This window comes from Schistocerca gregaria, chromosome 4 (genome assembly GCF_023897955.1).
Source record: "Schistocerca gregaria isolate iqSchGreg1 chromosome 4, iqSchGreg1.2, whole genome shotgun sequence".
NCBI lineage: Eukaryota > Metazoa > Arthropoda > Insecta > Orthoptera > Acrididae > Schistocerca > Schistocerca gregaria.
Genome location: NC_064923.1, coordinates 458,942,347 through 458,967,755, shown reverse-complemented (window position 1 = coordinate 458,967,755; position 25,409 = coordinate 458,942,347). Strand labels below are relative to the sequence as shown.

General features: G+C 43.2%; 1 protein-coding gene across 3 annotated transcripts in view; it reads left to right on the top strand.

Moving 5' to 3' along the window:
- Positions 1-25,409, top strand: part of LOC126267008 (uncharacterized) — a 103,557-nt gene that overhangs the window by 10,109 nt on the left and 68,039 nt on the right. For 2 of the 3 annotated variants that reach the window (XM_049971772.1, XM_049971774.1), the window contains exon 3: positions 8,272-8,301. In XM_049971772.1, coding sequence (XP_049827729.1) covers positions 8,272-8,301 — 30 coding nt within the window. Of the gene's footprint in view, positions 1-6,708; positions 6,778-8,271; positions 8,302-25,409 lie in introns of those variants that run through there. The other variant, XM_049971773.1, reaches the window with a different exon arrangement.

Here is a 25,409-nt window from a genome sequence, read left to right as displayed (position 1 = left end):
AGGCATTTATGAGATGATTACAGCAGTACTATTTCTTTAAGGAATCTGTGACGAATATCAACAGAAAAAACAACAAGCAGAAAATATTGTTACTTACAGCAGTTGTCTAGCTTTTGCAGACTTCCAATGTTTTAGAACTATTATAGTACACTGTTCTTCATAACATACAAGAGATTTGTGTTGATATGTGGTGTATGCCTGTACTAAGTACACTTGTAGTTTATTTACATACAATGAGCAATAGTTTAGAAACTAGGAAATTTGTTACTTTGTAATGCCTAGAAGTGTATCTTGTTGCTGGTTGCAAGACTGAATTCGTAAGTGTAATTTGACAGTGAGAGAATGACGTGAAATGTGATTTTGAAATGCAATTCCGTATTGTAACACTTTTTCATTTTCACAAGTCATGTAAAATGTGTGGAATTTGAACCAACTGACTTTATATTGGACACAACAGGCTTTGAACCATCTAATTGAAGATTGGTTACTATCAATACAAATTTGTAATACCAGTTTTTCCTGCTGCAGGGATGATGTTAAAATTAAGTGCAATCTGGTGATAAAGTTTATGTTCTCCAGTTATTTATTTTTGATTCAGCCCCAGCACAAATGCTATTTCATAAAATTGTAACACTAATGAAAGTGTAATATCCGTCTGTCCATACAAACAAAACATTCCTATAAATGTTCCCAAACTTACAAACTATAGGGTATTTTATCTATGCTCTCAATACAATCAAATTTTTTTCGTAGCAAAGCTTAAGTATCACATTTAAAATATTCACTTTCTCCTACTTGTCATATTTAACTGTGACAATTTTAGTCATATCCATGTAGTTCATGTCTGCATCTTGGTAAAACAATTTTTCTTCCAAAACTGAGAATTGCTTAATAAATCCGCTGCCATATCTTATTTACAATTATGATTACAATATGATTAATTTATTTGATGAATTCTTCTAATAAACTCTCTTTCAGTTAAAGTAAATAACCATTACAATGAAACTTTTACATAAATCCATTTTCATAGACTCAAAATTATATGCATAAGTGTTTTGGAAATACCATGTAGAACTACCATGTTTATTACTTACACAAAATACCCTAAAAGTATACACAGTAGGTTCAGTAAGTTTGCAGACTATAACAGAATAAAATACCAAATGACTTTAATTATTACAGTTAAGTCATTAATTCTACTTAATTCTACTATGTAATTACAGTTGGTGATGCGAAATTTTTATGAACAAATTAACAACTACAAGTTTAATGATTGTTACTGAAGTTGTCCAGTCTCCGACCAAGGCCTCATTACGGCTGAAAATTGTTGATGCTGCTGCAGAGTTGTTTAATTCGAAATGGCCGGAGGTTGATATGATGGTCACCAAAGGTCAATGGAGATACAGGTGTTGCATTCTTTGTGAAATAATGTGTGTTGCAAAGGTTGTTGTTGTAACCCCTACACTAATAAACAACTATAAAAATTAGACTATTTTTTGATAATATTACCATTTCTGAGCAAGAGTACAGAATAATAATAGAGACACGTTATTTTAGCATGCTTATGAGCAGGTCCAATTCGAGTGTCACAGCACACTCAACTGTGCCAGTCGCTCTGGTATACACATTTTTACGAGGACAAACATAAAGTTTTCATTAAAACTGCCGCAAAAGAATCTAGCTGTAGATGTGAAACTTGATGTTGATGATAGTCCTTCTGTACATATTCAGTCTTTGAGATAATCTATCCTTTTATTACCAAGTACCATCAATGTTCTTGTGATAGTGACCCGCGCTGCCGAAACACTTGGTAGGATCTCCTCCGTGCAACATGAAACAAACAGAAAATAACATTCCAGTACACAAATCATAGAAATAAAATTATGTATTTAAAGCGTATACTATTGTGCCTTACCTAATGTCGCTCAAGCGGAAAAACGGACAGTGCTGCTTACCAGCATCGAACACTACACCTTCAATGCGGCACATTTTTCTCAACAATGGATTACTTGTTGGAAACTTTGGTTGTAGACCTGCATTTTGGCTGTTCAGAAACGTTCACCAAAAATATCCCTGCGACGTCATTCTGGAAATTCATTTTCATCCAAGGAAAGAAGTCACTGACAGCCATGTCAGGAGAATAAAGGGGGCAAGATAAAATTCGTTAGCCCAAAGAAGCAGCATGTCTGACTACCCTGTGCAGAATGACCTGGGCGTTATCGCGCGGTATAAACATTTCTGTACACAGCTTCCTGCTACGCTTCGTCCCGTAACATCGTCAGATTTTACCAGTAGGCTCCTGTGATGGTTTGCCTCTTACTAGGATATTCTGTTAATACTACACCATTCCAGTCCCAAAACTCACTCAGTATCACTTTGTCTAATTGTGGTTGGGTCTTCGCCTTTTTCTGCGGTGATTAAACCAAATGTTTCCACTGCTTGCTTCGCTTAATTGTGTCTGACAAGGAACTCCTTGAGTGCGAGGTCTTAAGTTCAATCTTTAATAAAGCTCATTTGAAAATGTTATGCTAACAGTTATAACAGGAAAATATTAGCTGCTACTGACTTACCATGTGCATCAGGAGGGGTACATAAAATGGGTGTCCGGGAGGTACAGAGATCAATTTTCTATAGGATGTATGTGTTACACTTCGCAAAATGGACGTCAACGACGTTTAATAAACGATCACAACAAACCATTAACTTGCGCCATGAACACAGAATGAAAAGTGTGGACCACAGTAAATACAAAGGTACGCACCATCAATATCGAAGGTGAACTGCTTGCGAGTTACAAACCGAGCAGGACGTTCAGCTAGGTATTCAGTCTTAAAGAAAACATATAGAATCATATTAGCGTAACAGCATGATGACAGATGATGCAGTATGATGGCATGCAACCGAATGCGAAAGACTGTCGTGGAGTTTTATCATGTAACTGGCTATCCTTTAAGACATAGCTGCAGATAGTACGATAATATGTTTTATATGCACGAAAAAAACAAACATTCAGAGGATGAATTTGTCCAGTATTTCCAGGTGGTACGAATTGCAATATCACGCACTTTTCATGAAGAATAATTTGCTTTAGAGGCGTATGATTTTTAGACGCAAATCGGTAATCAAGTAAAAGCAACTTATTTTGACCAGCTATTGGCCAAAAACAGTATTCATACCACAGTTGTAGTTCTCTTGCGCCCATTTTCCCACTCGTGCTTTCTGTGACGTAAGTATTCCCTACTGCCACTGCAACATCACGCACACGAGAAAGAATCGTAGGGGCAGAGCACCTCCAACTTCTCGCAGCACAGTAAATGACTATCCACCTAATTTACCACCCAAGGGTCTGCCCCTGGTAGCTGAATGACCAGAGTGACGGATTGTCAGTACTCTGGGCTCGGGTTCGATTCCCGCCTTGGTCGGGGAATTTTCTCCGCCCAGGGACTGGGTTTTGTGCTGTCAACATCATCATCCTATCATCCTCATCGACTGCAGGTCGCCGAAGTGGCGTCAGATTGAAAGACTGGCACCCGGCGAACGGTCTGCCCGACGGGGGCCCCTAGTCATACGATTAAATAAAAATCACCCAGGTATTTTTGTCGGCCTAATTGTATATGGATGCGTTAAGACACTGACCTTAGCTGATCTTCATACAACTCACTTGGTACCTCTAAATTCCAGGATTGCTTTGATGTGCATTTCCTCTTCAAATCCTGACTAGCAGAAAACAAATACCTTACTGAACGATGAGATGTTTATTTATCTCATTTACAAATTTTCGGGATGATTCCGCAGTTTGCTGTGTATCGTCAAGTTGACGCTTGGTTTGAAATGTCATTGTCTTACGCCTTCCAATTCAGTAGCACTGTTTGAAGTTATGCTTCCCCTGAAATCTCTGTAATCTATGTCACGCGCAGTTTGATGTGGTAGTACATCACTATCATGTACATCCCGTAAATTATATTGAACATGCTTGAAACGCACTGGCGCCTATTTGTATAACATGTGCACCTTTTGCTTCGTTGAGTATCCGTAGCTTTTCTTATGCTCTACATGGTCATATTGCGGCGGATTTATTCGATATCTATTCATTTTTTTTTTTTTTTTTTTACTATGCTGCGGATGATCTTCCATGTACGTAGCTATGTTTAGTACTCTCTGCTTGGACAACAACTGTCCTTTACTATGTTTCACTGGAGACGGGATTTGTGACTCCCTGTCCAACAAGGATGATTCACGTTGCTCGGCACCTGTTTCAGTATTACTTTCACGTTTTAAGCATTTATCGTCATCATTGTACTCCCTATTTACATTGTCCGCTCAGTCGAGCGTGTATACTACCACAAATTCCACTAACTCATCTTGCAGAAACGCTAGTATTTTATTTGCCACTTCTTTCTCACTCTGTGAAGTTCCTTGCGTTCCTTCCTGACGAAATGTTAGCTTCGGCAACTTTTGCTGGAGATGCACTGATGGTCCAAAACACCTGCTTAACATCACTGTTTGTCCGTCTTTGGAACAAAATACATCACCGATTCTGCGTATCAGGGATCCGACAGTTTGTTGGTAGGTTTGCGGAGGTATGTGGCATTAGATGTCTACTTAGAGGTCATGTAATTCGTGTCAATAATGGGCCGCTGATTTCCGTTCGCTTTGATGGCGTCCGATAGCGACCCAGATGGGTTCCATAGGATTTACATCAGGCGAATTTGGTTGCCGTGGCATCAACGTGAGTTCACTATAAAGCTCCTCAAACGACTGTAGCACGGTTATGGCCGCGAGACACGGACAATTAATACTGCTGAAAGATGATATCGCCGTCTGGGAAGACATCAAGCACGAAGGAATGCATGTGGTTCGTAGCTGTCAGTGTCTTCGATTGCTACCACAGGTGCCATGCGAGAGCAGGAGAATGTGTCCCATAGCATAATACTGTTCCCACCAGCCTGCATCCGTGGCGTGTTTCGAGCTGCCGTTCATCTCGATGACGGAGTTTGCGGAGATGCCAAATTGTAAAATGGAATTAACCCGAAGAGCGACACATTTCCATTGATCGACGGTCGAACCCCAGTGTCCCGTGCCGACAGCAGTTGTAACTGACGACGTCTACATGTGAGCATGTAAGGGTGGTCTGCTGCAGAGCTCCATATTCAACAATGTACGGTGAATGATGTGCTCCGAAACACTTGTGCGTGCAGCAGCATTTTGCTCTTTCGGCAGAAATGTCACAGATCACCATCTATCCTACTTTACAGAGCAGACAAGCCTCCGAACCCCACGTTCTGTGAAGAGTCGTGGGCGTCCAGCCATGTAGCGACTAGTGGTACTTTCATTGTTCTTCTACGTCTTTCCATAGATGCGCACGACAGTAGCACATGAACATTCGATCAGCTTCGCCGTTTTCAAGAAATCGCCGTTTTCGAGATACTCGTTCACTGGCTGTGCGTAATAATAATCTGCTCTTTGTCAAAGTCGGTTATGTCAATGGATTTCCCCATTTGCAGCCTATATCGTCGCTAGCTCCCACCCCCTGTCCGCGTCTGCTCCGCTTACATACTTACGTTACAGCGTCACGTGCCCGCAACGCCATCGGGCGGCATCCAACGTCGCGGTGGAGAACGGTCTTAAAGTTTTGGCTTTATCAGTATAATGCAATGTTTGCTTTTCTTATCGTTGCCATTGTTCTGCTTTGTATGAATACCATTAGCATTGTAGGACTGAGGTGACTTACTTGTCGACTAGGCAGTTTGCTACGCTCCGTAGCTTTATGATGTGCTATTTAATACCTCCAGTCCTGCCCCTATTACCATTAGCAGCCAATATTGTGGCTGCATGGTAGACAACACGTGGAGCGCCGAATGCCGTAAACGTCATTGGCCTTTTACGGCCTCGCACTCGGGGAGTTCTTTGTGACTCCTTGTGATACATACAGCACTCGATGCTATTTAAGCGGACACATTTCCGCTGCAGTCTAGATTCGATGGGCTTTCTCAATGGATGTGAGCAGTAAAGGTTCCCAGCAGGTGGCGACTGTTGTCCTATTGAAATTTCCGTGCTACATGTTGAAAACTGATCCATGACTGATTTTCGCTTTTACTACTATCTCCACGATTGTGATACGACTGTTTTCGAGTACCAGACCCCCACGTTTCTTGTGAGTCCCGGTTTCCCCAAGAGATGGTCTGTCACTTCGTTCATCATCATTGAGACTTGCATGACCACATTGGAAGCGTCTGCACCTCCTAATCCCTGTGTCATATGATGACGAATTTTTTCGGTAAACTTCACTCAACTTAGCATGCTTTGTTGCTGCGTTTTTCTGTTTCAAATACAGAAAGCGAATTACCGCACGACACCCCGCATTATCAATGTTTGCGCCATTTTGTTTTAACTCGTGGATTTAAAAGGCGCCAAGCGGTTCTAGGCGCTTCAGTCTGGAACCACGCGACCGCTACGGTCGCAGGTTCGAATCCTGCCTCGGGCATGGATGTGTGTGATGGCCTTAGGTTAGTTAGGTTTAAGTAGTTCTAAGTTCTAGGGGACTGATGACCTCAGATGTTATGTCCCATAGGGCTCAGAGCCATTTGAACCATTTAAAAGGCACCTTGACGGCAGTCATGTAACTACATTTAATAAAATATTCCAGGTTGTTATGTCGTGCTCGAACGGATTTTGCATTAAAACCCAGCCGCGCGGGGTTAGCCGAGCGGTCTCAGGCGCTGGAGTCATGGACTGGGCTGCTGGTCCCGCCGGAGGTTCGACTCCTCCCTCGGACATGTGTGTGTGTGTTTGTCCTTAGGATAATTTGGAGGTTCGAGTCCTCCCTCGGACATGTGTGTGTGTGTTTGTCCTTAGGATAATTTAGGTTAAGTAGTGTGTAAGCTTAGGGACTGATGACCTTAGTAGTTAAGTCCCATAAGATTTCACACACATTTGAACCGTAAAACCCAACGTTTCATCCCATTTGCGGAAGACATTCTCTAGGGGGATCGTAGCTTCTTTGAGTGTCCGAGTCACACTCTGACTTGCTATTGGCTGCAGTAAAATTTCCATTTACTCGTGCTCTTGCGCAGTGGCATGACGTCACATGCTTTGATTCCTATAAATACCTGCTTTCTCCAACAGTTCGAGAGCATACTTGGCCAATTTTAGGTGGTTCTGTATCTTCCGCTATGCGAACATCCTTATCGAGTTTTAGGCGATCCTGTGCCTTCCGCGTTGTTTTGTAGGTTACCACTATGTTCAGTTTTTCAAAATTTTCCTATGCTTTCAGTAACGTCCTTAATGAAAAACAGGAAAACTTTCGATTCCAAGGAAGCCCGTGCATCGGTACGAATTTTGCGCGGCAGTCGTAACGCTCTTTTTTACGGCAGCGGAGAGAATAACCATTCTTGAGCAGTGCACTGATAAGGTGCTTTTAATTCCGCGTCAAGCAGCTCTGGTTCGCAAATGTTCGTTGCTCTATTCGCTAACGTTTTTTTATGTTTCGCTTTTGTTGTTGGTGGTGATTCGAATCCCGGTGTATGTAATGGACTATGTGCGTGGGTTTTCAGTAAATTTCTGGCCTAAGCTAATACTTCTTTCTTGAGAACTAGCATATCGAGAAAATTTAATCTTCCACCTGCCGCCTCCTCCTCTATGGTAAACTGGATCTTCGAATTAATCCCATCGAGATGCATTTCAAAACGACGTAGTTTCTCTCTGCTACGTCTCCACGAAACAAACGTATCTTCTACTTAGCAGAACCAAGCAGTTCATTTTTGTGGCGGTTTCCAAAGCTTTCTCCTCGAATTTTTCCATAAAGAAGTTGCTATAACTGGGCTTAAGGAGCTTCCCATAGCTAGGCCCTCCGTCTGTTCATACGACTCGTCATTCCATTTGAAATACGTGATCATGAGACAATGTTTGAACAGATCTACAGCTCCGGCAGGAAATATCCAATTCAGCTGGTGCATGACCTTATTGAGTGGAAATAACCAATTCAGCTGTTGCAACACCTTACTGAGTGAAACCGTAGTAAATAACGATACGACATCGGCAATTGGATGACTGGGCGAATTAAAAAACTTTATGACTACCTATCGTATGAAGAACTGTCCTAACACGAATGAGTCTCTGAATGGCAAAACGATAATTATTTATCGTGATTCAGCTTTAAATACAGTTTTATTGCCATTACAATATTTGTAAATGCTTCTCAATTTCCATATGTATTACAGATATTTGTATTAGATGGCAATCATATGGAGTGCTGAATATTTTCCGTTTCAGGTGGTGGCGTTTCCAACTAAAAAAACGCAGGTAAGAAGTTATAGCGGTTATATAATAGAACATAATAAAACTTATAAAACTTACTGTTGTGTATTCTTGCTTAGGCTTAGGTGTATATGGCAACATACGAGGGCTATCCAGAAAGTAACAGACGTTTTGGTCTGTCGCGGCGGTGGGCGAGATTACAGCTGGCTTCTTGCAGACATAAAGTTATTATGCTCAGCACGTATCCAGCGGTAGTAGCTTATGTCTCTGTCTATGTCTCTGCTACTTTACTTCCTGCGACGTTTTAAAATGTGCCCTACATTAGAAAAACCCGCCACTTGTGAGGTGCATTCTGTGATTAGATTTTTGTTGGGGAAAAAACTACAGACTATTTGAAATTTATCGCGACCTTTGTAATATGTACGGAAGATGGATAATGAGTGAAATCCGAGTGAGTCAATGGTGTATTGATTTTTAAAATGACCGTACCAGTGTTCACAATGAGTGCCACAGTGGTAGGCCTAGCCTTGTGACTGATGAACTGATGATGAAAATCAACGACAAAATTCGTGAAAATCGTCCTTTCACGATTACGAAATTTTCGAAACATTTTTTCCAAATTTTACAGACTTTGATGCATGAAACTGTGGTGGAGAAGCTTGGTTATCACAAATTTTGTGCTAGGTGAGTTCCAAAAATCTTAAATGAAGATCACAAAAAACAGAGACCAGCTGTAGCACTGACCTTCCCGAAATTTACGAGAGAGTTAGTAACAAAGTTATCGATCGTATCGTAACTGGGAACGAGACTTGGGTGAATCATGTAAATTGTGAAACAAAAAGGGAGTCGATGGAATGGGGACACAAAAATTTCTTTAAGAAACCAAGGAAGAGTTTGCAAACAGTGTCAGCAGGAAAGATCATGGCTACGGTGTTTTGGGATCCGAAGGGAGTGATTCTCGTCGATGTTCTTGAACGTGACACAACAGTTAACTCGGAGAGGTATTCTCAGACACTGACAAAAGATGGGTGATACAAAACAAGCGCCGGGAAACTTAGTGTAAAAGATTTGTCTTATCACTACAATTACCGACATCGACACCTGTGTGCTGCACTCGTATGTATATCACAATATTATTGAAGGATCACTCCATAGAAACATTGAAGGTAGCCAGCCTCAAGACGTCAGAAATGTAATGGTTTCTGTCCAAATTAGTAGCTGTGCAAATCAGAGGCGATGGTCTTGAGAGCCCTAAGGTACCCTGTACTACTGGACCCCTAGGACGATGCAAAAAGCAGTTTGTCATCTTTCTTTCTCCCTGGAGCGTCCACAGAAAAATATGTCCGTCTTGACATGGCACAGCAACGTCTATAAAGACAGGGCGGTTTCACTCCTGTGTCTACTCTTATCATTGGGCACACCACTGGTCGCACACTTCTGTCTGCTGCAGTGCCAAAGGAAGCCACAAAAATGGTCGAATTCTGACAGTTTGTGGTACTCCAAACGCAGTTATGCTCTCTGTGCGAGTGCTAGTCTTATTGAAAAAAAAAAACAACAATTACCTGTTTTGAGGTAAGTGACATGGTTTTACAATTCTGGACGACCACGCTAACCATTCACTCAGTTGACAAAACCCATTGGCTAGCGATATGGACATATACAGATGGAGGTAGTATCTCGTACACAAGGTATAAAAGAGCAGTGCATTGGCGGAGCTGTCATTTGTACATAGTTGATCCATGGGAAAAGGTTTCCGACGCGAAAAGGAGACCAAGAGGGGAGTTAACATCCGTTGAATGTAGCATGCTAGTTGGAGCTGACGTGTGGGACACTCCACTTCGGAAATCGTTGGGGACTTCAGTATTCAACACAGTGTCAAGAGTGTGCTGAAAATACCGAATTTCAGGTATTACCTTTCATCACAGACAACACAGTGGCCGACGGCCTTACCGAGAGCAGCGCCATTTGCAAAGAGATGTCAGTGCTAACAGGCAAGCAACAGTGCGTGAAATAACTGCAGAAATCAATGTAGGATATACGACGAACGTATCTGTTAGGACAATGAGGCGAAATTTGGGGTTAATGGGCTATGGCAGCAGATGATTGACTGAGTGCCTTGGATAAGGGCACAAGATCGCCTGCAACACCTCTCCTGGACTAGTGACTATATCGACTGGATCTTAGACGACAGGTCAGATGAGTCCCGATTTCAGTTGGTAAGTGGTGATGGAGGGTTTGAGTGTGGTGCAGACCCCACAAAGCCATGGACTCAAGTTGTCAAGAAGACACTGTGCAAGCTGGTAGTGGCTCTGTAATGGTGTGGGCTGTGTTTAAATGGAATGGATTGGGTGCTCTCGTCCAACGGAACCGATCATCTACTGGAAATGGTTATGTTCGCCTACTTGAAGGTCATTTGCAGCCATTGGTGGACGTCAGGTTCCCAAACAACGATGAAATTTTTATGGGTGACAGTGCGCCATGTCACTGGGTACAACTGTTCGTGAATAGTTTGAAGAATATTTTGGACAGTTCGCGTGAATGGTTCGGCTACACAGATCACCCGAAATGAATCCCATCGGACATCTGTGGGACTTAATCGAGAGGTCAGTTCATGCACAAAATCCTGCACTGGCAACTTTTTCGCAATTATGCATGCCTACAGAGGCAGCATGGCTCAACATTTCTGCAGGAGACTTCCAAATGTCACGTCGAGTTGCTGCACTACACCAGGCAAAGGAGGTGCCACCCGAAATTAGAGGGTATGCCATGACTTACGTCACCTCAGTGTATGTCTGTCCTCTTGGGCGTTAGTCACGTTGTGTTGAGTATGCCCCGCCTGAATCTATTGATACCATATTTGTATGACAGTCGTGAGATCCTGTCAGTGCGTCTGAGCAGGTCACAATCCTACTGCTATCGAATTCCGACTTCGGCTGGTACTCTCATACCACCTTCTTACATGTGGGATAACATGATTTTCCCACATACAATCAACATTAAAAACCCATTTCTGATTGACAAACCCCCTGCACAATATTTCGTTGTGTTCTGTAAATACACTCCAGGAAATTGAAATAAGAACACCGTGAATTCATTGTCCCAGGAAGGGGAAACTTTATTGACACATTCCTGGGGTCAGATACATCACATGATCACACTGACAGAACCACAGGCACATAGACACAGGCAACAGAGCATGCACAATGTCGGCACTAGTACAGTGTATATCCACCTTTCGCAGCAATGCAGGCTGCTATTCTCCCATGGAGACGATCGTAGAGATGCTGGATGTAGTCCTGTGGAACGGCTTGCCATGCCATTTCCACCTGGCGCCTCAGTTGGACCAGCGTTCGTGCTGGACGTGCAGACCGCGTGAGACGACGCTTCATCCAGTCCCAAACATGCTCAATGGGGGACAGATCCGGAGATCTTGCTGGCCAGGGTAGTTGACTTACACCTTCTAGAGCACGTTGGGTGGCACGGGATACATGCGGACGTGCATTGTCCTGTTGGAACAGCAAGTTCCCTTGCCGGTCTAGGAATGGTAGAACGATGGGTTCGATGATGGTTTGGATGAACCGTGCACTATTCAATGTCCCCTCGACGATCACCAGAGGTGTACGGCCAGTGTAGGAGATCGCTCCCCACACCATGATGCCGGGTGTTGGCCCTGTGTGCCTCGGTCGTATGCAGTCCTGATTGTGGCGCTCACCAGCACAGCGCCAAACACGCATACGACCATCATTGGCACCAAGGCAGAAGCGACTCTCATCGCTGAAGACGACACGTCTCCATTCATCCCTCCATTCACGCCTGTCGCGACACCACTGGAGGCGGGCTGCACGATGTCGGGGCGTGAGCGAAAGACGGCCTAACGGTGTGCGGGACCGTAGCCCAGCTTCATGGAGACGGTTGCGAATGGTCCTCGCCGATACCCCAGGAGCAACAGTGTCCCTAATTTTCTGGGAAGTGGCGGTGCAGTCCCCTACGGCACTGCGTAGGATCGTACGGTCTTGGCGTGCATCCGTGCGTCGCTGCGGTCCGGTCGCAGGTCGACGGGCACGTGCACCTTCCGCCGACCACTGGCGACAACATCGATGTACTGTGGAGTCTCACGCCCCACGTGTGGAGCAATTCGGCGGTACGTCCACCCGGCCTCCTGCAAGCCCACTATACGCCCTCGCTCAAAGTCCGTCAACTGCACATACGGTTCACGTCCATGCTGTCGCGGCATGCTACCAGTGTTAAAGACTGCGATGGAGCTCCGTATGCCACGGCAAACTGGCTGACACTGACGGCGGCGGTGCACAAATGCTGCGCAGCTAGCGCCATTCGACGGCCAACACCGCGGTTCCTGGTGTGTCCGCTGTGCCTTGCGTGTGAGCATTGCTTGTACAGCCCTCTCTCAGTGTCCGGAGCAAGTATGGTGGGTCTGACACACCGGTGTCAATGTGTTCTTTTTTCCATTTCCAGGAGTGTAGATGGAATGAAAGCCCGTATGACGTAATAGCCTGGGAGACCCAGTCTGGGGCTTTTCGGCCACCTGGTGCAAGTCTTTCTATTTGAAGTCAGTTTGTCGACTTCCACGCCGATGAAAACGAGATGAAATAATTAGAACAACACAAATATTCACTCCCAGAGCGAAGATAATCTCAGACCTGTAGAAGAACTGAACTCGAGGCCCCACATCCTAGAGGCAGTGATGCTTACCACTTCTTTTTTTAACTATCAGATTGACTTCGTACTTTCATGAACATTCAGACGACCATAGTGAGAAACATCACATCATATGAGCTGCAAATTGAGAAAACGAATGTTGTTGTTGTTGTTGTGGTCTTCAGTCCTGAGACTGGTTTGATGCAGCTCTCCATGCTACTCTATCCTGTGCAAGCTTCTTCATCTCCCAGTACCTGCTGCAAACTACATCCTTCTGAATCTGCTTGGTTTATGCATCTCTTGGTCTCCCTCTGCGATTTTTACCCTCCACGGTGCCCTCCAATACTAAATTGGTGACCCCTTGATGCCTCAGAACATGTCCTACCAACCGATCCCTTCTTCTAGTCAACTTGTGCCACAAACTTCTCTTCTCCCCAATCCTATTCAACACCTCCTCATTACTTATGTGATCTACCCATCTAATCTTCAGCATTCATCTGTAGCACCACACTTCGAAAGCTTCTATTCTCTTCTTGTCTAAACTATTTATCGTCCATGTTTCACTTCCAAACATGGCTACACTCCATACAAATACTTTCAGAAACGACTTCCTGGCACTTAAATCTATACTCGATGTTAACAAATTTCTCTTCTTCAGAAACGCTTGCCTTGCCATTGCCAGTCTACATTTTATATCCTCTCTACTTCGACCATCATCAGTTATTTTGCTCCCCAAATAGCAAAACTCCTTTACTACTTTAAGTGTGTCATTTCCTAATTTAATTTCCTCGGCATCACCCGACTTAATTCGACTACATTCCATTATCCTCGTTTTGCTTTTGTTGATGTTCATCTTATATCCTCCTTTCAAGACACTGTCCATTCTGTTCAACTGCTCTTCCAAGTCCTTTGCAGTCTCTGACAGAATTACAATGTCATCAGCGAACCTCAACGTTTTTATTTCTTCTCCATGGATTTTAATACCTGCTCCGAATTTTTCCTTTGTTTCCTTTACTGCTTGCACAATATACAGATTGAATAACATCATGGAGAGACTATAACCCTGTCTCACTCCCTTCTCAACCACTGCTTCCCATTCATGCCCCTAAACTTTTATAACTGCCATTTGGTTTCCATACAAATTATAAATAGCCTTTCGCTCCCTATATTTTACCCCTGCCACCTTCATAATTTGAAAGAGAGTATTCCAGTAAACATTGTCAAAAGCTTTCTCTAAGTCTACAAATGCTAGAAATGTAGGTTTGCCTTTCCTTAATCTAGCTTCTACGATAAGCCGTAGGGTCAGTATTGCCTTACGTGTTCCAACATTTCTACGGAATCCAAACTGATCTTCCCCAAGGTCGGCTTCTACCAGTTTTTCCATTCGCCTATAAAGAATTCGCGTTAGTATTTTGCAGACGTGAGTTATTAAACTGATAGTTCGGTAATTTTCACGTCTGTCAACACATGCTTTCTTTGGCAAACCGAACTTCACTAATTCCCACTATATCTAAATTTAACCTATCCATTTCCCTTTTTAAATTTTCTAACTTACCTGACCGATTAAGGGATCTGACATTCCACTCTCCGATTTGTAGAACGCCAGTTTTCTTTTTCCCGATAACGACGTCCTCCTGAGTAGTCCCCGCCGGAGACTATTTTACCTCCGGAATATGTTACCCAAGAGGACGCCATCATCATTAACCATACAGTAAAGCTGCATGCTGTGCTTCCTGAAGAGGGGCAGCATCCTTTTCAGTAGTTGCAGGCGCAACAGTCTGGATGATTGACTGATCTGGCCTTGTAACACTAACCAAAACGGCCTTGCTGTGCTGGTACTGCGAACGGTTTAAAACAAGGTGAAACTACAGCCGTAATTTTTCGCGAGAAAACAAATAAGTGTCAATAACAGAACAAGAGAAAAAGATTTTAAGTAACCAGCAAACTGACAACGTATTGTCTATTTTTAATTGCATTTGTTTTTATTTTCTTAATTTGTGTATAACGAAGAAAAGTGAAGAAAACAAAGTTTCACCTGGCTTGCCACCAAAAACAATTAGGAACAGAGACCACAGGGGAACTTAACCAACACCATGTCGCCTAAAAGCAAGAAAAAGCATATTTGCGTAAAACCTTCCAATGTGCCATCTCCAGATACTGGTACAGGACAGGGGGATCAGGATCGTTCCCTCCTTCAACAACATAGTGAACGTAGAGGGGTAGGATCGTGTTCGTTTCCTTTTTCAGGCCCTCGAAAAAGGAAAGCCAACTGTCGACGAATCCAGAGCCAATGACCCCGCCCACAAGAGAACAGCCTGTGAAACAAGGTATCAATGTGATGACATTAATTGTAGGGCGATAAAGACTGTCGCCAAACGACGAATGCCCCTATACCACAATGAAGCGATCACCGTCAGTAATGCAGCAAGACTGACAACGAGAGGTCCTCAGTAGTGGGATCGACGTTTTGAAAGCATCTATATAGTGATGTAGGTTAAGTTCCCAGGTATTATACCTGCAACCATTCACCCTGGTGGACCATCGTTTTGCGAGTTATTGACGCACAAAAAAATTCGGAATTTTCGTGATGCTCAACAGCTTGAAAATAGGAGAAGGTTGTACAAACTGGGTGCGTAGCGTGTTGGTTATAGTACTACTTTCATACCCTGCATGTGAAAGGTTCTGTGTTCGAATCTTCATAGTCGCATTGAAATTTTAAATATTTAGCGACTTGGTTTTGATAATTATTTTTATTCAGTTAATTGGTTTAAATGTATTTTTTTATTTCCATTCCTTTGTCACGTCGTTTTAATCACCGTATTAATTTTTTCAGTTTTCTTTTTTAATTCCCATCATTCGTTTTGCAGTGGGAATCTCTGCCTTTGTGCGTGTGATTTTAATGACTGCCATGTATTAACAGCGATTTAATTTCTTCCGTTTCATCATCCTATATTTTCGTTCATGTTATAGCATTGATTATTTACACTGAAGAGCCAAAATAACTGGTACACTTGCATATCGTGTATAGCCCCCCCCCTACACCCTCCCCCCCTCCTCCCCGAGCATGCAGAAATGCTGCACCACGTCGTGGCATGGACGTGGCTAATGTCTGAAGTAGTGCTGGAGGAGGGAATTGACGCCATGAATCCTTCAGGGTTGTCCATAAATCCTTAAGAGTACGAGGGGGTGGAGAATTCTTCTGAACACCACGTTGCAAGGCATCCCAGATTTGCTGAATAACGTTCAAGCCTGGGAAGTTTGGTGGACAGCAGAAGTGTTTAAACCCAGAAGAGTGTTCCTGGAGCCGCTCTGTGGCAATTCTGGATGAGTGGCGTGTCGCATTGTCCTGCTGGAATTGCCGAAGTCCATCGGAATGCACAGTGGGCATGAATGGATGCAGATGATCAAGCAGGATGCTTATGTACACGTCACCTGTCAGAGTCGTATCTAGGCGTATCAGGGGTCCCATATCACTCCAACTGCACACGCCCCGAACCATTACAGAGCCTCCATCAGCTTGAACAATCCCCTGCTGAGATGCAAGGTCCACGGACTTTTGAGGTTGTCTCCATACCCGTAAACGTCCATCCGCTCGATAGAATTTGAAACTAGACTCGTCCGAACAGGCAACATGTTTCCAGTCATCAACAGTCCATTGTTGGTGTTGACGGGCTCAGGCGAGGCGTAAAGCTTTGTGTCATACAGTCATCAAGGGTACACGAGTGGGCCTTCTGCTCCGAATGCCCGCATCGATGACATGAATGGTCGCACGCTGACACTTGATGATGGCCCAGCAGTGAAATCTGCACTTCTGTCACTTTGGACGATTCTCGTTGGTTCCGTTCTTGCAGGATCTTTTTCCGCCCGCAGCGATGTCAGAGATTTGATGTTTTACGGGACTCCTGATATACTCGGTAGAGTCGTGAAATGGTCGTACGGAAAAATCCCCACTTCATCGCTACCTCGGAGATCCTTTTTCCGACCGCTCGTGTGCCGACTGTAACACCATGTTCAAACTCACTTGAATCTTGATAACCTGCCATTGTAGCAACAGTAACAACTGCGCCAGACACTTGTCTGATACAGGCATTGCCGACCGCAGCGCCTTATTCTCCCTGTTTTCATAGCTCTGTATTTGAATAGGCATGGGTATACCAGTTTCTTTGGCACTTCAGTGTATATTCCTCGTTTTGCTCGAATTTCGCTCTACTTATAATCTTTTCTTTCATTTAAATCTTCATCATCTTTATTTTTTCCATTGTACAATAAACATTTATGTTTTAAATGGTTGTATGAAGATTACCATCCAAGAAAATGTATATCTTGTAATGAAAATTACATTTTAGACTCCTCTGCACAAAGATTATTTCTTTTTTTTTAACTAATAGATTGGCATTTTCAACTGTTTGAATTTTGTGATCGATAAATAAAACAAATACTTAACTTTACACACACAAAGATCCCAACTAGAAAACGAATGATGGGAATTAAAAATGAGAGCAACTGAAAAAGTTAATGCATTGTTTAAAGTTATGTGACAACGGAATAGAAATAAAAAATACATTTAAGACAATTAACAGAATGAAAGTAAATATAAACTTCTTTTTGATAAAGATTTAAAAATAAATGATTTCGAAGCGCAAAACAAGATTCAAACCCACAACCTCTTGCATATGAGGTTAGTACTACACCCAGGCTACGGAACCAGCTCGTCAAACACTCCTATTATAAAGCAGTAGTGCATCACACAAAATTACTAATTTTTTTCGTTAGTTACTCGCAAACGGTGGCCAGCATGGTGAATGGTTTCAGGGTATAATACCTGGGACCTTATCCTACATCACCATGAAGATGGTTTCAAAAAGTCGATCGCACTGCTCGAGACCTCTCCTTGTAAGACGAGACCAGACAGTTTTCCAGGTTGTTGACGTTAAACCCAATCTTCGTTCGTTGCTGTTCGGATAATCTGCGAAGAATTTCGGACTGGCCTTAATATACAGCAGTTAGTCAAAGTTGTAGATACCTGTCATGAAGGGACAGAGGAAAAGACGAAGAGGTCTTATTGGAAAACGCTGAGATGCATTTCACAACGGAAGTTTAAGCGGAAGAAGTGTAACACAGGCAAACGATGTATATCTCACCCTGAAAAAAAACTGTAGATAAAAAGGATATAGAACCTGAATGCCAGTGTCCTCTTAAATGTTTTGAGAAAGTAGGTGAAAGAAATGTGATGAAAACGTCGTGATGGCTGGGTGTTGTGTGATGTCCTTAGGTTGGTTAGGTTTGAGTAGTTCTAAGTTCTAGGGGGCTGATGACCATAGATGTTAAGTCACATAGTGCTCAGAGCCATTTGATTTGATGAAAACGTTCGAAACACTCTGGAAAATTGGTGACTTTGATCTTCAGAATCATCTGGCTGTCGTCCTATGGAATATATGCAGGTGGAAGGGGATTTCTGAATACCCCTCACCTTCACTAGTCAGCGAGACATTATCTCATAAAATCTGCCACAATGTAAGTTTCAGGAAACGTGGGAGGCAAAACCCAGTTCTTATTCTTTGTTTTTAATACGACTGACCCAGAGTCACTGAAAAACATAAAGTTGCTGACGTTCTGTTCCTGTTAGATTACATCCCTCCTGTTCGTCGTGGATTTTTATTGTCACTAAAATTAAAGCAATGGATACATGTGTGATGAGAATGATGAGTGATTCAGTACTTTCAAGCAACGAGATATACGGTGTAGTCTTCTAGCAACTCCTTATAAATGTTCTCGTATGGTTACATATCATTATGTTTTGTTGTTAGCGTATTATTCGGATTTGTGGATCAATTGCAAACTTTAATCCTTCGTATCTTCAAACTCTCGTTTTGGCACTTACCATATCGTTAGTCCTAGCAGGTATCTCTACTACAGTAATGTATTTATTTTTATATAATTCATATATTATTGTCTGTTCCTTACACTTTTTACGTCTCTGTGGAAGAATGTGGATGTCAGAAGCCGTCTAGAACAAAACAGATTTTTGAATAAAATTTTTCGGATGTGTGGATCAATTGCAAACTTTAATCCTCTGTATCTCCAAACTCTCGTTTTGGCACTTACCATATCGTTTCTCCTAGCAGCTCAGTTATGGGCAGGAGGTTCATCGTTTTAAAGTATTTACCAAAAAGGTGTGTATTTTGCCCCGTTCAACATACCGTCAACGATATAAAGTATCGCACACGTGCAGTCCGAGTATGCCACGCGAAACATTCAGACACCACTGTTGGTTGAACACCTGATGAAGCCAACACAAGTTTTCTGTCGATCAGTAGCACATGTTTCTCTAATTTACATACCTTTGATTTGAGAACGCGACCTCATCAGTAAACAATGCTTTCTACACAAACTTATTGCCTTGCTGGAAAATCCACTGACAGCGTTCAAAACGATGTCAAAAATAAGTGCCATGTAGCTCTTTATGTAGAGAAACATGGATCGAGTGATATAAATTGTTACAGCACTTCTCCGACTGATGCCCAACTCTCGTTGTATTTTAGGAGAACTGGCATGCGTATTTATTGCAGCCATTATAAGAACCGCTGCTTCTGCAGCTTGGTTGGTAGCAGTCTTCCATCCTACACGTTATCTTGTGTCAAAACTTACAGTCTCGAGAAGTCTTTTGATGGTATTAACAAATGTAGGATGAATTGGACGACATCTACATGGGAAACGTTCTGTATGCATTTCTGGTGCTTTTGATGCATTTTGATGGCGTCTGTCATAACTTACGAGCATGTCGACCGATTCCTCATTAGGAAATGGCATTTTACTCCTGGAAACGGTTTAAGAATTGCTAAGGATTCCACTAGGTGGCTTGTAAAGCACTGTAAATAACCTTCAGTGTTCCATTACAAACTTGATGTACGTAGACAGTGGTTCTTCTGCACTTCAATTAATTCCTCTGAAGGTCAACACGCAACTGAGGAGGTACACTGAAGCCAGAAAATTCATGGAATACCTCCTAAAATCGTGTCGGGCCTCGTTTTGCCCGGCGTAGTGCAGCAAATCGACGTGGCGTGGACTCAGCAAGTCGCTCGAAGCCACTGCAGAAATATTGAGCCATGTTGCCTGCATATCCGTCCATAATCGCGAAACTGTTGCCGGTGGAAGATTTTGAGCACGAACTGACCTCTCGATTATGTCCCACAAATGTTCGATGGGATTCATGTCGGGCGATTTGGGTGGCCAAACCATTCTCTCGAATTGTCCAGAACGCTCTGACATGGCGCATTGTCATCCATAAAAATTGCATCGTTGTTTGGGTACGTGAAGTCCATGAGTGGTTGTAAACATTCTCCAAGTAGACGAACAGAACCATTTCCACTCAATAGTCGGTTCATACGGACCAGAGGACCCAGTCCATTCCATGTAAACACAGCCCACACGATTATGAAGCTACCAACAGCTTGCACAGTGCCTTGTTGACAACCAGAGCACATGACTTCGCGGGGTCGAGCCACACACGAACCCTATCATCATATCTTATTAACTGAAATTGGGACTCGTCTGACTAGACCACTGTTTTCCAGTTGTCTAGGGCCCAACGTATACGGTCACGAGCCCAGACGGGCGCTGCACGCGATGTAGTGCTGTTAGCAAAGGTACTCGCGTCGGTCGTCTGCTGCCATAGCCTATTAACGCCAAATTTCACCGCACAGTCCTAACGGACACGTTCGTCGTACGTCCCATGTTCGTTTCTGCGGTTATTTCACGCACTGTTGTTTGTCTGTGAGCACCGACAACTCTACGCAAACGCCGCTGCCTCGGTCGTCAAGTGAAGGCCGCCGGCCCCTGCTTTGTCCGTGAAATGTGGAATTCCCAGCACACTCTTCACACTGTGGAACTCGGAATATCGAATTCCCTAACGATTTCCGAAATGGAATGTCCCATGCGCCTAGCTCCAATTAACGTTCTGCTTTTGTAGTATGTTAATTCCTGTCGCGCGGCCATAATTACGTCGGAAACCTGTTCACAAAAATCACTTGATTACAAATGACAGCTCCACCCTTTATACCTCTTGTACGCGGTATCACGCCATCTGTATATGTGCGTATCACCATCCCATGACATTTGTTACCTCAGTGTATATCTTGTCTCGACGACACTGATTTCATCCGTGAGCAGCGTGTACATCACGTACGTATTACCTCGGCGGCGCAAGTTTTCTAAGAGAGTTGTCGTGTCACTGAATGGCTGCAATAAAGGGACAATAATCCCTACAGTCAGTGTATGTTTGATCAGTGATTTCTTGTTAGAACTACAAAAACGTTGTATCAATGAATTTGTCTCCTCCAGAGCTTCTGTTCTGGCGGCAAAAAGTAGTATATTACCTTTAAAAACAACTAGACGTCTGTATCTTGTTTATTAATGAAGTTGCGAGAGCGCATTGGTCTGTTGCGTGAACCTCTGATTATCGGGTTACATATGTCTTAAACGAATCAAAAGTAATGAGCGGTGAAAAAGTTGGGTGCCTCGACCTAGCGCTTAGTTTTTTTTTTTTTACCTCTTAAACAGTTTTTGGGCTCATTAAAAATTTATATAATCTCTTTTCATTTAGACAAATAATGACCAGAGGCACATTAATCACCACTTGACGTGCATCATGTTTAAAAAAAAAAAGATAGAACTGCCTGAGAAAGCAGATCTGTGTGAGACAAATTCACGATGTACCTCTTTTGTAGGCTTGACTAGACGTTAATGGGTGAGAATAAATTGAATAGGGCCATATTTTTACTGTTGCGGCCGCTTCCACAGAAACTTTTGTCACTGTCACGTATCGCTTGCTTCCTCAGTCAACGATTGCAGTCTAGCGTATCACTCCATGAACGGGCCTGGATTCTCTTCTGTTTGTGTCAACTTACAGAAAAGCTGCAACTGGCTAGGTTCTATCAATATTTTCAAACTACCTCAAGAGTGTTCGAAGCACCTGTGACATGGTTATGGGTAAAGTATATGTACGACATTGCCATAATAGCTGGCAATCTGAGACGAAATTAGAACCTTATGCATACCTAACACCTAGCGATAGCACTTTTGACTTCACTGCCAGGTTAATTAGATACTCAGTGCGCGACGTTACTTCATAAAAAGTTGCTGCTGCGCCCACTCCACCGCTTTTAACAGCTCAATGGTCAGCAAGTAGTGCCTCTGAGTTCGACGTCACGACACGGAGGTACTGATATGTATATCCTCCCTCCCCAGAATCACGAGGGATTAGCCATCCCACTTGTCGCCAGTACTGAACGGTTCCAGCCGAGATCTGACTCTAGGACGAGAAATCTAATGTCCCAGCCAACACCGAAGCCACCTCCAGATTCTCTGGAAAGCACCGTCTCAGCAGCTGAGCATACACGATGTCGAGCATTTGACTTGATGTACTATATACACTACTGGCCATTAAAATTGCTACACCAGGATGATATGCAGATCATAAACAGGTATTCACTGGACAAATATATCATACTAGAACTGACATGTGATTACATTTTCACGTAGTTTGGGTGCATAGATCCTGAGAAATCAGTACCCAGAACAACCACCTCTGGCCGCAATAACGGCCTTGATACGCCTGGGCATTGAGTCAAACACAGCTTGCATGGCATGTACAGGTACAGCTGCCCAAGCAGCTTCAACACGATACCACAGTTCATCAAGAGTAGTGACTGGAGTATTGTGACGAGCCAGTTGCTGGGCTACCATTGACCAGACGTTTTCAATTGGTGAGATATCTGGAGAATGTTCTGGCCAAGGCAGCAGTCGAACATTTTCTGTATCCAGAAAGGCCCGTACAGGACCTGCAACATGTGGTCGTGAACTATCCTATTGAAATGTAGGGTTTCGCAGGGATCGAATGAAGGGAGAGCCACGGGGCGTAACACATCTGAAATATAGCGTCCACTGTTCAAAGTGCCGTCAATGCGGACAAGAGGTGACCGAGAAATGTAACCAGTGGCACCCCATACCATCACGCCGGGTGATACGCCAGTATGGCACTGACGAATACACGCTTCCAATGTGCGTTCACCACGGTGTCGCCAAACACGGATGCGACCATCATGATGCTGTAAACAGAATCTGGGTTCATCCGAAAAAAATTACGTTTTGCCATTCGTGCACCAATTCGTCGTTGAGTACACCATCGCAGGCGCTCCTGTCTGTGATGCAGGGTCAAGGGTAACCGCAGCCATGATCTCCGAGCTGACAGTCCCTGCTCCTGCAAACGTCGTCTAACTGTTCGTGCAGATGGTTGTTGTCTTGCAAACGTCCTCATCTGTTGACTCAGGGATTGAGACGTGGCTGCACGATCCGTTACAGCCATGCGGATAAGATGCCTGTCATCTCGACTTGTAGTGATACGAGGCCGTTCTGATCCAGCGCGACTTTCCGTTTTACCCCCCTGAACCCACCGATTCCATATTCTGCTAACAGTCATTGGATATCGACCAACGTGAGCAGCAATGTCGCTATATGATAAACCGCAATCGTGATAGACTACAATCCGACCTTTATCAAAGTCGGAAACGTGATGGTACGCTTTCTTCTCCTTACACGAGGCATCACAACAACGTTTCACCAGGCAACGCCGGTCAGCTGCTGTTTATGTATGAGAAATCAGTTGGAAACTTTCCTCATGTCAACACGTTGTAGGTGTCGCCCCCGGCGCCATCCTCGTGTGAATGCTCTGAAAAGCTAATCATTTGCATATCACAGCATCTTCTTCCTGTCGGTTAAATTTCGCGTCTGTAGCACGTCATCTTCGTCGTGGTGTTTCAATTTTAATGGCCAGTAGTGTAATATAGGGTGCAATCCTACCAGTCTCTCTTTTATATTTCCCTCCAATTTCTCTTCACTGTACTGGAAGTGGCACTTTGGCTATAATATGAAAATATATGATATACTATAATTTATTTTGGAGTCTGCTTTGGTTCTGGAACTGTTTATTAGGTGTACTCAGACGCTCCTCAACACCGGAAGTCCATTCACGCCAACTTGCAGCTCTCTGTGTCTCTCCCTCCCTCCCTCCCTCCCTCCCTCCTCTCTCTCTCTCTCTCTCTCTCTCTCTCTCTCTCTCTCTCTCTCACACACTTTCGTTGTGTGTGTGTGTGTGTGTGTGATTTTTGCCTGTGTTTGTGATTTTTGCCTGTCATTTGCAACTCAGGTCTGTACGGACTTACGGTAAATGAGGTTCCTCTGTCAGATGGGGCACTACGACAACCTGCGAATTTAATGAAAGACGTAGGCTTTATGGTGACAACTGAATGTATCCTCATTCACAACAGCACAGGACAAGATATAGCCCACAAACACTGAGTAGTCAACCATGTGGCGCAGAAACTAATTTAAATCGCATTCATACGTCGTTAAAGGCTAGAAATGAAAACAACACTGCGGGCTTATCAGATTGCGATTTTGCAACCCTCTTGATTTTTTCAGCACTCATCACCAAGAGCCTGAGTGCCTGACCTTGCTCTGTTTTCAGGTTTGAAATGAGCACCTGTGATTTACATTTTAATTGCCTGACGAAGTAATACTGAGCACACAGAGGCTGAACAAATGTTCACCAAGGAAGCGTCTGAAATATTATTGTCTATGGTGAAGGTGCAGTCAGTTCCGAGGAGACGTGTCGTCACTCAGTCGGAAGCACAGAAATTAATTATCTAGATCACTTTCTCGTAACATATCCCAGTGATGAAAACAAAAATGCGCGTACTTGAACATTTGAACACTGACTTTTGTCTATCTGTATTAATAAACGACTAACCCAGTTCATGGTACTCAATCCCAGTTGCAGGCTGCTTATATAATAGCTTTCAAGGAAAACAAAAATTTGATTTTCAGTATTTCATATAATTTTTTCCTGAATTTAAAAATTTAAAATGCTGTCATAGTCTGATCTTTAAGAGATGAAAGGTCTAACATATTAAGACAGGTATTATAGTCAGAAACTGCTTGTATGTTGTGAGGCAGTGTAAGTCACGGCGCGCAAATTACACGGACTATATTCATCCAGTATTTGAGAATGAGAGCACATAGCGACTTCAACAAACTTTGCAGGTAACTTCAAATCGTTTCTGAACGACCTCTCACGTACATGCTTAATAACAAATGTTTAAAAAACTAACTCATTTGTAAAGTAGCCAGACGTTCAAGCTGTTTTTATACATAGGAGTTGGATTCGTCAAAAAATTTGGGTTCGGGTTGACTGGTCTCTGACTAATCTGCTATTATAATACCTCCGCGTAATGGACCTAATTCACCTCCAAACAGCCATTATCACATCAAACGCGCCGCTGAGATGATGGTTTCACAATAATGTCGTCTCACTGGAGCTTTAAGTCATATCACAAAGTAGTCGTATTTTGACACTAAATAAAAAATGAAGTAACTTGAATCGCCATTAGATCTGGCCAGCGTAAACTTTTGCATTTTCGATTAATTTTTCGTATTGTGAA